At 31.8% G+C, this 13,401-nt stretch overlaps 1 protein-coding gene across 1 annotated transcript in view; it reads right to left on the bottom strand.

Moving 5' to 3' along the window:
• LOC145273792 (isocitrate dehydrogenase [NADP], mitochondrial-like) overlaps nucleotides 1-12,200 on the bottom strand; it is a 37,785-nt gene extending 25,585 nt beyond the window's left edge. Inside the window, exon 1 of the mRNA XM_080127129.1 lies at nucleotides 12,109-12,200. Coding sequence (XP_079983255.1) covers nucleotides 12,109-12,144 — 36 coding nt within the window. The 5' untranslated portion in view covers nucleotides 12,145-12,200. The remainder of the gene's footprint in view (nucleotides 1-12,108) is intronic.
• Between the last annotated feature and the right edge of the window lie 1,201 nt (nucleotides 12,201-13,401).

The raw sequence follows: 13,401 nt of genomic DNA, 5'->3' as shown, positions 1-13,401 counted from the left end.
AAACAAAATATGAAAGAAAAAAAAAAAAAAGAAAGCACAGGAAAAGGATAAGAGATAAAGCAAGAGAGAGCAAAGTAGAGGACAGTCAAGCACTGCTGAACAAGACCTACAAGCAAATTGGTGAGGTGAAAAAAATTCTTGATAAAAGGGTCTTGCATGAGTTCAAAAAGTAAATATCAATTTCTGAAAACTTGTTTTTTTTTGTTTTTTTTTTTATACATTGGAGGGTCTAATAAGTATTAAAAACTTCATTTTTTTTTTTTTTTTTTTTTTTTAGAGATGGGGGGGGGTATTTTTCTGACATTCAAAGAAAGTTCAGAAAATTTTGTAAATTCATTGGAGAAATTGAAATGATTGAAGTTATTTTATCATTTCAACCATTGTGTGGCGTTTTATAGCAGGAAGCTTCAAGGTTGCTTCAGTATTGAATAAGAACCACTATTATATATTTTTTCATTCTGCTCATAAGACTATTTCTTTCTTTATATAAAGCCCCCCAACCCTTAATATAGTCGGAAGAGACTGAAATATTGGAAAACCTTAAAATTATCATTTTAAACATACGGTTTAAATTTTATTAAAATCAGATATGTATCTGAAATTTTAATAGTAGTTGCTATGGGTTGCTTAAAGGCATATCTACAAAGTAGCATTGAGGTTCAATTGTTTTCACTCAAGAATTTTATTCATAGGATTTAAATTTCAAAAATATTTACTCAAAGTTTTAAGAAGGTTACATCATTAGGAGTGCACTTATAGATTTGCAACATCTCCATTGTCTTAGTAAATTTTACACAATAAACTTAAAGTTTCTGTAAATTCTCTAAACTTTCTACAAGAAACACAAAAATCAGACACAGGCATTAAATTATATAAAGATAAGGCACTTCTAACACATATTTTATTTTTTTTACCTAGATTTTCTAATTTAACTCCAAAAAATGAGTTCACTGCATTTTGCATCCAGGCGGTTCACCCCCACTAATTGTCAGCAGTCATTGTCAATAGTTCAGCCATTCCCTGGTTTCAGCACCCATACTGTGTCCCAATGCCTTAGCATACCGGACATCATTGGAAACCATTATCCCAGCTCAACTTTCACCTAGAAATGGCTACAGATAATTTTATCTTTGATAAAGCTAACGGTTTCCAAATTTTAGAATATTTAAAACAAGGACCGATTTTATTATTCTGATTGCAGCTCCCATCTTAGATATTATTCTTGTCAAACTTCGACAAGATGCACCTGAAACTCCAAGGTGACATTGGCCGAAATGTTGTGAGAATAATATTCTACTAGTCAGAACGATTTAACATTTTTTTGGCAATGATAACCACCAAGCAAGTATCAGAAATGTGTTGCGCCAGGAAACCTGAACAAACCATAGTACGTCACAAAATTCAATGCTTATCCAGAATTCCCTCTATATTAAAAAAAAAAAAAAAAAATTGTATGATATACATACCTGTGACAGAAAAAAAAAAATTGTACTCTAAAAATCAAACAAATTGATTAAATAGTTTATTTTTATGAAAAAAAAAAAAAAAAAAAAAAAAAAAAAAAAAAAAAAATCAATTTTTTTAAAAAACAAATTTGAGTTTTCCAACATCCTCCCTCTTCATGTTAAGAATAGCTTTCTAAAAGTTCAAAAGTTTCATTAAGAGTTCTATCTTTTGTTCCTTCCGCCAGTTATTAAAAGTTGAGTCATTCATCGCTTAGCCATAAAAGTTGATTTTCTTATATAAAAATAAAACTACTTTATCAATTTAAATAATTTTTCAAAAACAATATTTTTATTTCCATCACGGGTATATACATCATACCATATTATTCTTTATTTTTGTTTTTAATACAAGTACAGTAATACTGTAAAAGCACCCAATATTCAAACCCCTTACGAATACAATTGCAGAGTTACACTGTCCAAATAGGAAGATGGACATTTCCCCATAATCTCCACATCAATAAAATAGTGACGATTTTTCTCCTGTAACCTTTGACATAGAAAGAAAAGGAAATGCTTATATGCTCACCACTTACATTTACTACAAAAGTATGTTCCTAGCTAACAATACATATAATTATTAAATGAGGAAGAAATGTATGTTATGCTAGCTTTAAATAAGTTGAAAATTAAAGCCGCTAAGATCACCCTCAATCATTTTTTTTAAATTAAGCTGAGTTTTATTAAATAATTTGTTCGCATATTTTTGTATGCAAAATAATTTTATTCAGTCGAGTGATTACAAATTGATATCAACAAATGATTAACAAGTAAATTGAGTTTATATAAAAACGCTTTCATATGTCTTTACTTCCTATCAATAAAAGGCAGGAAGGTTAGTCATGTTCATATAACCATGTCCCTAACTAATTGTATTGCTAATAAAATTTACCGGTTCAACCAGACATTTACATAATTATTTTAGCATCTGTAGGAGCATGTTTGGGACAAATTGTATTGATAGCAAATAGAGCAGTTTTTTTTTTAATTTTATTTTTTATTTAAAACAGTTTTTTTTATTTTATATAATAATTGATTCAAATCATTTTCAACACAAATGAAAAAAAAAAAGTCAGTTGGGAGACTACCTGCACTTAACATAAGGAGAAGCCAAAATCTTATCTTGGCCCTAGTTCTCTATATTGTCTGAAGTATTCCTGAAGTTATACTATGGAAATGTTGCTAACTCAAAACTATTTATCTTTATTTATAAAGACTGAAATTTGCATAATGATAATTGTTATCACAGAGCATCAGATCCATACATCCAATTAAAAAAAAAAAAAAATGAAATTCCATCGATTCCAACTGTGACAGAACATTTTATGATCAAGAGTCATAAGTAGGACTACGGCAACAACATATTCTTTTCATTGTTTTTACACTTGAGTGTGTATCCGTTTATATCTTATATGCTTTTATATAGAGTGATATGGTTCTCGGTTGATTAACCGTGTCGGATATATACTTGAGAGTCAAAACAATGAACAGTATATTCTGTCATAGCTCTAGTCATAAGATACAGGTTTGGTTTTGTCTTATGGCACATCAACCCTTTTCAAATTATTTAATGCTGAATCTAATAATTTTGAGAAAAAAGATTTTATGCTTCAAACTTTTTTATACCTCCAAATTCATGGTATTTAGTCATTCATCGCTTAACCATAAAAGTTGATTTCCTTATGCAAAAATAAAACTACTTATCAACAAATTGTTTTGTAGAGAAAAATTATTTTTGTAGAGCATGACAGAGTTTTACGAAAAAAACAAAAACAATAGCATCAATATTTGGTTCATTTAAGTCAGGAAGTCAATATCTTCGGACAGCCTGATCGGGTAGAATAAGATGCAGGTATATGAGCCAAATAGTGAATTTACTTGGAACAAAACTAAAGCTATCACCAAAAGTGAAACTTTCACTTTCTGTAATCTTGACTTAAAAACCAATTTAATTCCGTGAAATCAAAACTACTATTATCAAAGTTTTGGTAAAGAAAAAAGAAAAAAAAAAAAAAAATCAACCCTCTGACAGAAATAATCTTTCCAGACAAAATTTGAAACTTCATAATCTGTCTAAGACTAAAAACAAATACTTGAATGAAAAAGAAAATGTGTTCAGTCATCTTTGTGGTAATTATTTACAGGCTTTGGACAAACAAAATTTAAAGATGCGATTTTCTGTTTCGACCAATGTAACCTTCGACCTTTCAAGCACATTGTTTTTTTTAACTGCTATTTTTATCCCAAACAAAGCATTAGTGCCACTTGGATGTAAGGGGCGACTACTTGAGACAAAATTTGCAGAGAGTTGTGCAGCAAGATGTCTGTTCACATCATGATTGAACTTGGCTGACTTTAAAATCTGTACGGAATTTTGAATGGAACCCTTAATTTAATTCACAATGATAGCTTGTTCTCATCCTATCAACCATGATCGTAGTTTTATTGTTAATATTACTACCTGCACAGAGGATTGAGCAGTGAACCTCCCGAAGATAAAAACTCCCAACGTAACATGATCCCAGTTTTAGCAGTACATAAGATACATGCACGAGAAAATGACACACATTGTAGTAGATAGGTGGGAGGAATCAAATTAGTTTTGTATAAGGCAATTTATTTTAACAACGTTAATAGGCAATTTATTTTAACAACGTTAATAGGCAATTTATTTTAACAACGTTAATAGGCAATTTATATAAATGCTCAATCATTCTATAACTATAGAAAGTGTTCGTGGAGAGGGATAATGCAAATATTAAATCGTTTTACAAAAAAAAAAAATTAAAAAAAAAAAAAGGTTTTATTTAAAATTTCACACTTTATTCTAAAGTCTGAAATAACACTAAATAGCGTGGTGAAAGAACAAACCAAAAATATATAAGCATTAAACACTACAAAAACATCAAATACAAACGGCTTTTGTTTTGAGAATCAGCAAACAAGTGGTGGGGATGAGAGTTAATTGGCAACAATCATAGACAGCAGAGAATGTTTCTTTTTGTACTTTTTCACCTTGAAAAAGATTAGATTACTCACCAGTAGTGGGGGTGGGTATTTAAAAACAAAACAATAACAGGTGCCTGCTAGTAAGGAAAAAAGGAATTAAATTATCACAAAAAAGGTAAGTACTATGTCTAAAAAGATATATATATATATATATATATATATATATGCGCTATTTCTATTACATTTTACTTGACTCCATTCAACCCATCTGGCATAAAAAAAAAAGAACTATAATCACCTTTGCTAGACAAGGTCATAAGTACAGAAAAAAACTGAAACAGAATCTTCTTAAAAGAGGAATATGTTATGCCTTATTGTTGCCCTTAATTGAATCTCAACAATTTATTTCTAAATGAATAAACAATGAAGGCCAATTAAAATGCAGGGCCATTTTTGCAGTCTGACTCAATCAGAAATCTTTAGCTGAAGAGTTTTTTTTTTTTGTTCTAAACCAAAGAATTATAAAAACAAGCAGGACTACCTGACATCACCTGGAGTTCTAATTTCTGTAAATTATGTAAAGAAAATAAAAAAATTGCTTTATATTGTAATTGCAAATGTTTACCCTAGGTAAGTACAATATGGTGTCACGATTAATTTTGTACATAAAGCAGATTGGGCAAAATTTCAGAAATCATAAAACTGAATTTCACATGAAAACAATGGTATCTACGTATTCCTTGTATTTTTAAGATGATTATATCGAAACATTACGAAAATCGATAAGGTAGAAAATTATTAAAATAAAATAAAAAATAGAATTTGATGAAAATGATTGTTAGGCACAGGAGAATTTAAAAGGGAGGTGATTTTCCGTTTCGATTTAAACAAAATGGCAACAATTTTTCACCTGCTAACACGATTAAAGTTTTTGTTTAATAATTCAGTAATATTCAGGTAATTTTGATGACATAATTTGGAAGGTACCATTGTAACTTATTAGAATTCACAAAAAAAAAAAAAAAAAAAAAAAAAAAAAAAATTTAAGAAAATCAGTTGAAACAATTGTTTTTTTTATCTGAAAACTCCATTTATCATCTACAACATCTCGTCCCAATTCTGTAAAAGTGCCACAGATTGTTCTTGTCAGTTTCTCTCAATGTTACAACAGGAAATAAAGGACATGAAGATTTCCTTTCCCCTCTTACTTAGCCAGAGGTCCATCAAATAGGATAGGGATTTCCAACATTATTTTGCTTGTGAAATTCTCTCAGAGTTATTTTATGTGTGGACCCCCCAATATATGATTTTTTTTTTGTTTTTTTAATCAAATATTTAAATATTTTTTGTTAGTAAAAACAAGGAATCAATTGTTCTAAAAATCTGATTAAACACCAACATCTAGTAAATAAAAATAGAAACATTTTGTGGACCCCTTTAAAGTTTCTGTGACACCTCCACCACCATCACCCAGGTGTCAATGTGAACACTGGTTGAGAATCCTAATCTAGGTCATTATTGAAAAATGACCCAAATTCTCAATTTGTTCTTGGTTGACCAAAACATGCATTATCAATCCCAACACGCATTTAAAGGGGACCTGTTTGTGTGTGTGCACGTGTGTTTGTGTGTGTGTGTTAATGTGTTTGTGTGTTAATGTGTGTGTGTGTGTATGTGTGTGCGCAACTTTTGTCGTCCATATCCTACCAGGTTGAAATCAGTACCATATGAAAGAGCAATGTCCCGGACGCATATGTGAAAATTAGAAAAAAGATTAATTCTATGGTGGTCAACTGGCCTATTTTTTGGAAGGGAGGGGAAGGATCTTTTTTCACAAGTCACGCAAGCCTATAAAACTAAAACTATGTTTAAAAAGTTTATTTTGAAACATAAGCACTCGTGGCCGTTTTTGCCTTCTTCCCATCTTTTGCATTTGAGCCCGGACACCATGGCTCATTTTTTTTTTGCAGTCATACGGACATTCCCTGCTATTTTGATCGAAAGAAAATTTGTTTTGATTCATTTTTTTTTTTTAGGGATTGGGGTGAGGGGAGAAGTCCAGGGCACAGGTAATAAAAAGTGTTCAATATCTGGTGGGGAGGTTGTCACATACTTCTTTTTTGAGACGATTACATTTTCATGTTTCTATCCGCTTTAATATCTTTTTTTAAATTGTTGTTTAGGTAACGATAGAGCTGACAATTAATGAAAAACTGTTCAATATCCTTAGTATAGCAGGTGTGCCCAAACGGAATTTCATGTAGACCCCGGCAACGCTAGGTATCTATGCTATATATAATAAATGGATTAGACGGTGAGGTTTTTAATTTGCATGAAAACCCCCAAACTATCCTCTTCTCCTTAAATATAAAATAATGGGAATAGTTTGCAGAACAAGTTTTTTGACGCTAATTCCTATAGGCACCGATAGACTCGCAGTTGTGACACGAGAAGTTCTGAATTTTACAGAGTTTGAAGACGGATGATATAAATAAAAAGACAGGATTTTTTTTCAGTCAAATAAGTCTTCAAGCGTATTTTTTGTTTACTTATATTGCTTATTGCATACACCAAATACCTTTGATTTGTGAAATTTTAACAATGAAACATCAATTAATATTTAAGTTTCAGTTATAGTCAGTTAAAGTCTTCCCATATTTTCCACACAACTGTACCTGGAACCGGTAATGACTCAAAATAGTCCCTTCACTTTTTTCTCATGTCTGTACCCCCTCCTTTTTTTTTTTTTTTTTTATTATTAAGTTTTATCAAAAACACTTTTTTCCAATTTTTTTTTTTTTAATTACTCTTAAGAATTAGTGAAAACACTGATTTATAAAAACCTCATGAAAAAAAGCATAAAAAGTGCAAATGAAGACTAATATTATTCTTATTTCTATAATTCCATAAACAGAATTTAATTATATAGATTTCAATAAATCACTCCAAAAATACAAATACTGAATAAAAATTTTTTAAAAAGTGAAGGGACAATCTTAAATAGTTGGGGGTTCTGGTTATAGTCACATGAAAAATACAGAAAGCCTATAGCCAACTATAACCTCAGTTTCTTTGAAGTATTGGAAATGATTTTTAGAGCGCATAATATGGGAACAATATTGAAAATTCAAATATTTCAGATTTGCATCAAATATGATCCATAATCATCAAACACCAATTAAACAAACCTCTTAAAGACTAAGACTTGAATTTTAGACATTTTCTAGAATTATATCATGTGTGGAATTTGAATCTAAATTAGGATAAAGATTTTTGACACATGTTTTAGTATCATATCTTCCTTTGAATGTTTGTGACAAGATATACACTGGTGCAAAACTGTTCTGAAGATTAATTTTACCCGTCCTGGGACGGGTATACAAAAATGAAAATATTTTAACTTGGATTATTTGTAATTTATGCTGTCAAATGAAGGCAGGATACAAATGAAGATCACCCCACCCAGCATTTGACTTGGATAAGAAGCCACAATGAAAAGAAGTCTTCACAAGATCACCTTAACACCCTTTCCCACATAAGTGAAGGGAGACGTAGAGGAAGGGGCATAAATTAGATTCATGCAATATAGCCGGCCAAGATCGTATAACATGCCCAGACAAATCTAAAAAATAAAATTCTAGCAACCATAACTTATGCCCCCCCCCCCCCGTACTCATAAAGGCTGTATGTGAGACCAGGTTGATTTTTCAAGTGGCCGTCCACAACACTTGTTATCATATAAAACTGGCTGTCTTTACTCAGCATTATTTTTCCAAGTTTTCCACTCAGACAATTCAAGACCATTTTTTTTTTTTTAATAAGATTTTTAAAGATTTGGATTTTCCCATATATTTTTTTTTTTTTTACTAGCAGAGCTATCTAGTAAAAAGTGTAACATTTCTATTAACACTTCTACCCCCACCCCCCCACTCATCCTATCCTCTTTCGTCCAGCCCATTCCTATCCAGATGGACACACCTTTCCTTTATATAATAGATTCCTGAAATTTGTCCAGATTTTCTTTCAAAATTAGTATACAATGCTGAAAAAAAAAAAAATAAATAAAAAACGCCCCTCCTGATGAAAACTAGCCCAGTCGTTCAGAGAATTAAGAACTTTGTAAATTTTAGATATTTATCCAGCACAATGCTGAGCAAGGCTACCAACTTTGTGGATCTTTGTTTTGTAGTTTTTGACTTTTAGTTAGACATAAGTCATACATCATCCACTATGACTATACCATTCCTACAGCTACATGCCTAAAAAACAGAGCTATTACACATTAAGATGGGACAAGAAGAAAGAAGCAAACATGGTAGAACTTAGTGTCCCCAACAGAGCCGAGAGGGAAACATAAAATACCAAGGTCTTATGTATGACATGAAAAGAAACTGGAATCTTAGGAAGATCTATCATTCTAGTAAATTATAGAAGCAACTGGACTTGTGAAAAATTTCAATAACTACCTGGCAAATACACCTGGTGAACCAAGTGCAGGAGAAATTCAAACAATCACACTTAAAGGGACGGTTAGAATGTTAAAAAGATCTCAGTTGGAATGTCTGAGGTAGTAGGTGAATGTCTGGCTTCTAGTAGGATGCCCCATCCCCAGCTTGAACAAAATGATAAGAAAATTGGAGGGAGAGATGTAACAACTATTCTTTATAACAGATCGAAATAAATATTTGATTATTACTATTAGATTAAAAATAATTCAAAGTGTACTTATCAAAGTTATGTATGAGAAATAAAGATGCTCATATTATTCGGACGACTATTCTCATTGTGATAATTTTATGTTCTGACTGATGTAACCTCTGACCTCAGGTTATGAATATAAACGTGACGATAATAGTTGTCCAAAGAATCCAAATCCCTATCTATAAATTCCGAAACAGTACCATTTTATCTTTTTAAATAAAACAGTAAATGTAGGTGTGTGAAAACATGTAACCGATAAACTCATAATACTGAAATTAACAGAAAATAGTAAATCATATGCCAGGGATGATTTATAACTAGTAAAATCTTTGTTTGGATGGATACAGAAATAAGTCAGATAAGTTGAAATGCAAAATATTCTTTTCAATTTGCTGAGATATTTCTGTTACTTTTGCACATGTGCAAATTCATTCATAGCTTGAAGTGGTTTAATTTTAAATCTTATTTATTTGTTGATAGCTCAAATGATAGGGAGCGCAGCTGGAGCTTTAAATATTTCAGTTTCGATTTAAGAATTTGGCGCTGTAATAATAAATCTGTAGGAATTAAAATATATTTAAGCAAATTTAACGACCAGGCAACACCTGGGTGCCCTCTGCTAGTTATCCGTAAAAAAAGAACATAAAAACAGTGCAAAACTTCTGTTCACATAATCTTACCTATCCTGAAATGGATATTCTTCTAGTAACATATATATATATAAAGTCAAAATGTGTGTTTGTATGTTTGCCAAAACTGACACACACGACGAATCCTCACTAGATCAGTATCGTTTTGAAGCTTAGTCCTTCGGACGACAAATATAAAAAAATTGGCCAAAAACATTCATTCCTTCACCCTCAACTGGACAGTTGTTTTACAAGGAGGGATCAGTTTTCGCATTGATATTTTCGCAAGTCATTGTCTCCGTCGGATTAACTACGCTTAATTTCAATACTCGCGACTTCCGTTTGCACCATGGAGGCATCGGCTAAGATGTTACATTTTTTTTTTTTAAACCTTGTTTTTTCTCCTTCGCATTATGGATTCGAGCCTTCCTGCCCACTATCACTTTATTTTTTTTTTAACACCTCTCTCCACCCGGGCTGCCTACTGTTGTTTTGATAACCCCCCCACCGCTACTATCACCCCCCCCCCCACACACTTGGGGTTTCTTACTACATCACCTACACATACACCTAGGCAATGCCGGGTACCCCCGCTAGTGCCATATAAACAATAAACGGATAAAATCCTTTGCTCAAGCAAGTTACTTTTTTTGACATCACCATAGCTTTGTGTCTTGGTTGTTATGTTGATAGAAATCATACTAATACTTGTTGATAAATTTATAAACAAAAGTTTATCCAAACATAAGCTAAAGAGCAAGAGATATGCGATGAAATAGATTTTGTTATATCAGTTATTAAATACATGCTGTCACCTGCCTTAAGACACCTTACTAAAGATATCCCCTCTCTCTTGTTAATGTTTTGCTGGCCAATGAAAAGTGAGAAGGCTCTGCCTGGAAATCACGTGGTTTGTGTAACTTCCATCCAGTGCAACTTCACCCAATTTAACTTTCCCATTAACACGACTGCTACTATACAATATAAATTGTTTCAACGATCAACAATTCTAAATTTAAAATAGATCTATCTAGAAAAGTGAAAATGTCTTTGCGTCTGTACATTTTCCTACCAAATAACTCCATCAATTTTCGGTATACAGACTCGAAATTTGGCATAAGGGGTATTGAGACTTGGGAAAATCTTTTTGATTGGTTTACGGCCAGAAATTTTGCTGTTAAGGGGTCAAAGTTCAACGATTTGACCTTTGAGAACTCTACCAAACTCCTCCACCAATTTTGGGTCTAAACACTTGAAATTTTAAATATAGATTACTTGGACAGGGATCTAACTTTATAATTCTATCTGAGCCCAAAACAATAAATGCTAATGGGGTCAAAGTTTAAAAAAAAAAAAAAAAAAAAAAAAAAAAAATTGACGTTTGCAATCTCTACCAACTTTTCTCTATGGTAGTTAAGGAAGACTATTATATAGAAAGGTATTACCGAACATATTCACACTTTTTAATATATACATAGGCACGTAAAGTTATGAACAGTACATAGAGCCCGAGCAAAGCCGGGCGGAACTGCTAGTATATCTAGAAAAGTGAAATTGTCTGTCTGTGTATGAGTATGTGTGTATACATTTCGTTATCAAACTCAATTTTCAGTCTACAGACTTGAGATTTGACATAAGGGGTATTGAGATTTGGGAAAATCTTTTTAATCAGTTTTTGGCTAGAAATTAGGCTGTCAAGGGGTCAAAGTTCAACGATTTGACCTTTGAAAACTCTACCAAACTCCTCCACCAATTTTAGGTCTAAACATTTGAAATTTTAGATGTAGGTTACTTGGACATGGATGAAACTCTTTAATTTCATTTGGGCCCAAAACAATAAATGTTAAGGGGTCAAAGTTAAAAAAATTTTGACATCTGTGGTCTACCAAATTACTGAGCCAATTTTTAGTCTAAACATTTAAAATTTTACATAAAGAGTATTCAGACATGCAGCAAGCATTTTAATCAGTTTTTGGATGAAAATTTGGTTGCCAAGATGTCAAAGTTGAAAGAGTTGACCTTTGCAGACTCTACCAAACCCCTTCGCCAATTTTGGGTCTAAACACTTGAAATTTTAGATGTAGCTTACTTGGACATGAGTCAAACTTTTAATATATACATATACACAAAGTTATAAACATTAAATAGGTCCCGGGCAAAGTCGGGATGAACTGCTAGTTTTAAATAAAATTAGAATTGAAGATTATTTTAAAAGTTCTTTGAGAACTTAACATGTGCCCCTTCCGATTCTGTTCACGCTAGAAACTCTTTACTAGTCATAAATTGTATTGTATCAAAAATAAAAAAAGAAATTTAAAAATTACCGTTTCTTTGATCTTCTCCCAGATAATCCGTGTCATTTCATCACCATCGAGCTCAACGACAGGATTAGCCACTTCAATCCGCTTCTTGGCATCTGGACAGAGAAATGAGATAATCTAATTAGCAATCGCAATAATTCCAGAGATTAACAAAAATTGATATGGAAAGAGAAAGAGAAACAAAGCTTTTCAGGTTCTTTTTATTTAAAGAGAAACAGGGAGAGGGGGGCATGTGATAGCAAACGTTTGTGTTCATGCACCAGCAATCTTCGATCAAAACCAACGTTCTTGCTGACATTTTTAGACAGATTAAAAGTTTTATTTTTTTTCTTTTCACAAAATTTGATCTAAATAGAAGATAAATAAAGCATGAATTCCAAATTTTAGTTTTTTTTTTTGTGGGAAGAGGGACAAATGTCTGCGCATTAATGCACGAGTGATCTGATCAAAACCATAGCATATTTGAAACCAGCCGGTTCCTGCTCACAGAAAATGTGAAACTGAATGTATAAAAAGGGGAAACCCATTCCTAAAACATTCTTTTCATACGATGATTTTTCCATTTATTAGCGAAATTCAGGCTGCTTTATTGATAGATCATGTGAAAATTCATATATAAAATTTATAATCCTAAAAATCTGTGAATCTTGCGCTCTTGTTTGAATTTTGTCTTTGACTATAGAGCGATTCCATATTTTGAAAGAGATGGCAGGTGAATTGATATATATATATATATATATATATATAAACTAGCATTTCAGCCCTGCGTTGCCCAGGTGATGTGAGGTGTATGTTGAGCACAAAAAAAAAAAAAAAAAAAAAAAAGGTCAATTTTTTTAAAAACTTTGACCCCTATTATGACCCTTTAATCTTTATTGTTTTGGGCTCAAATCAAATTATTAAGTTAGATCCATGTCCAAGGAACCAATATATAAAATTTCAAGTGTTTATATCCAAAATTGTTGGAGGAGTTTGGTAGAGTTCTCAAAGGTCAAATCATTGAATTTAGCCCCTTAACAGCCAAATTTCTGGCTGAAAACAGATTACAAAGATTTTCCCAAATCTCAGTACCCTGTATATCAAATTTTGAGTCTTTAAACTTAAAGTTGACAGAGTTATTGAGTAGGAAAATGTACACAGACACATTCACTTATATATATATATATATATATATATATATATTAGTACCCATGACCCGTTGGGTCAGTATATGCTATAGCTAGCCATAGAGTAGTGAGTATATAGAATTAATGTATAAATGTGCAAAAATTGAATGCATGCAGGTGAAAACAATTT

The sequence above is a fragment of the Euprymna scolopes genome, unplaced genomic scaffold (genome assembly GCF_053919585.1).
Source record: "Euprymna scolopes isolate OS-2025 unplaced genomic scaffold, ASM5391958v1 sca167, whole genome shotgun sequence".
Taxonomy (NCBI): Eukaryota; Metazoa; Mollusca; class Cephalopoda; order Sepiida; family Sepiolidae; genus Euprymna; species Euprymna scolopes.
Note: the sequence above shows the minus strand (reverse complement) of the source record. Positions and strands in the feature narration are given on the sequence as shown.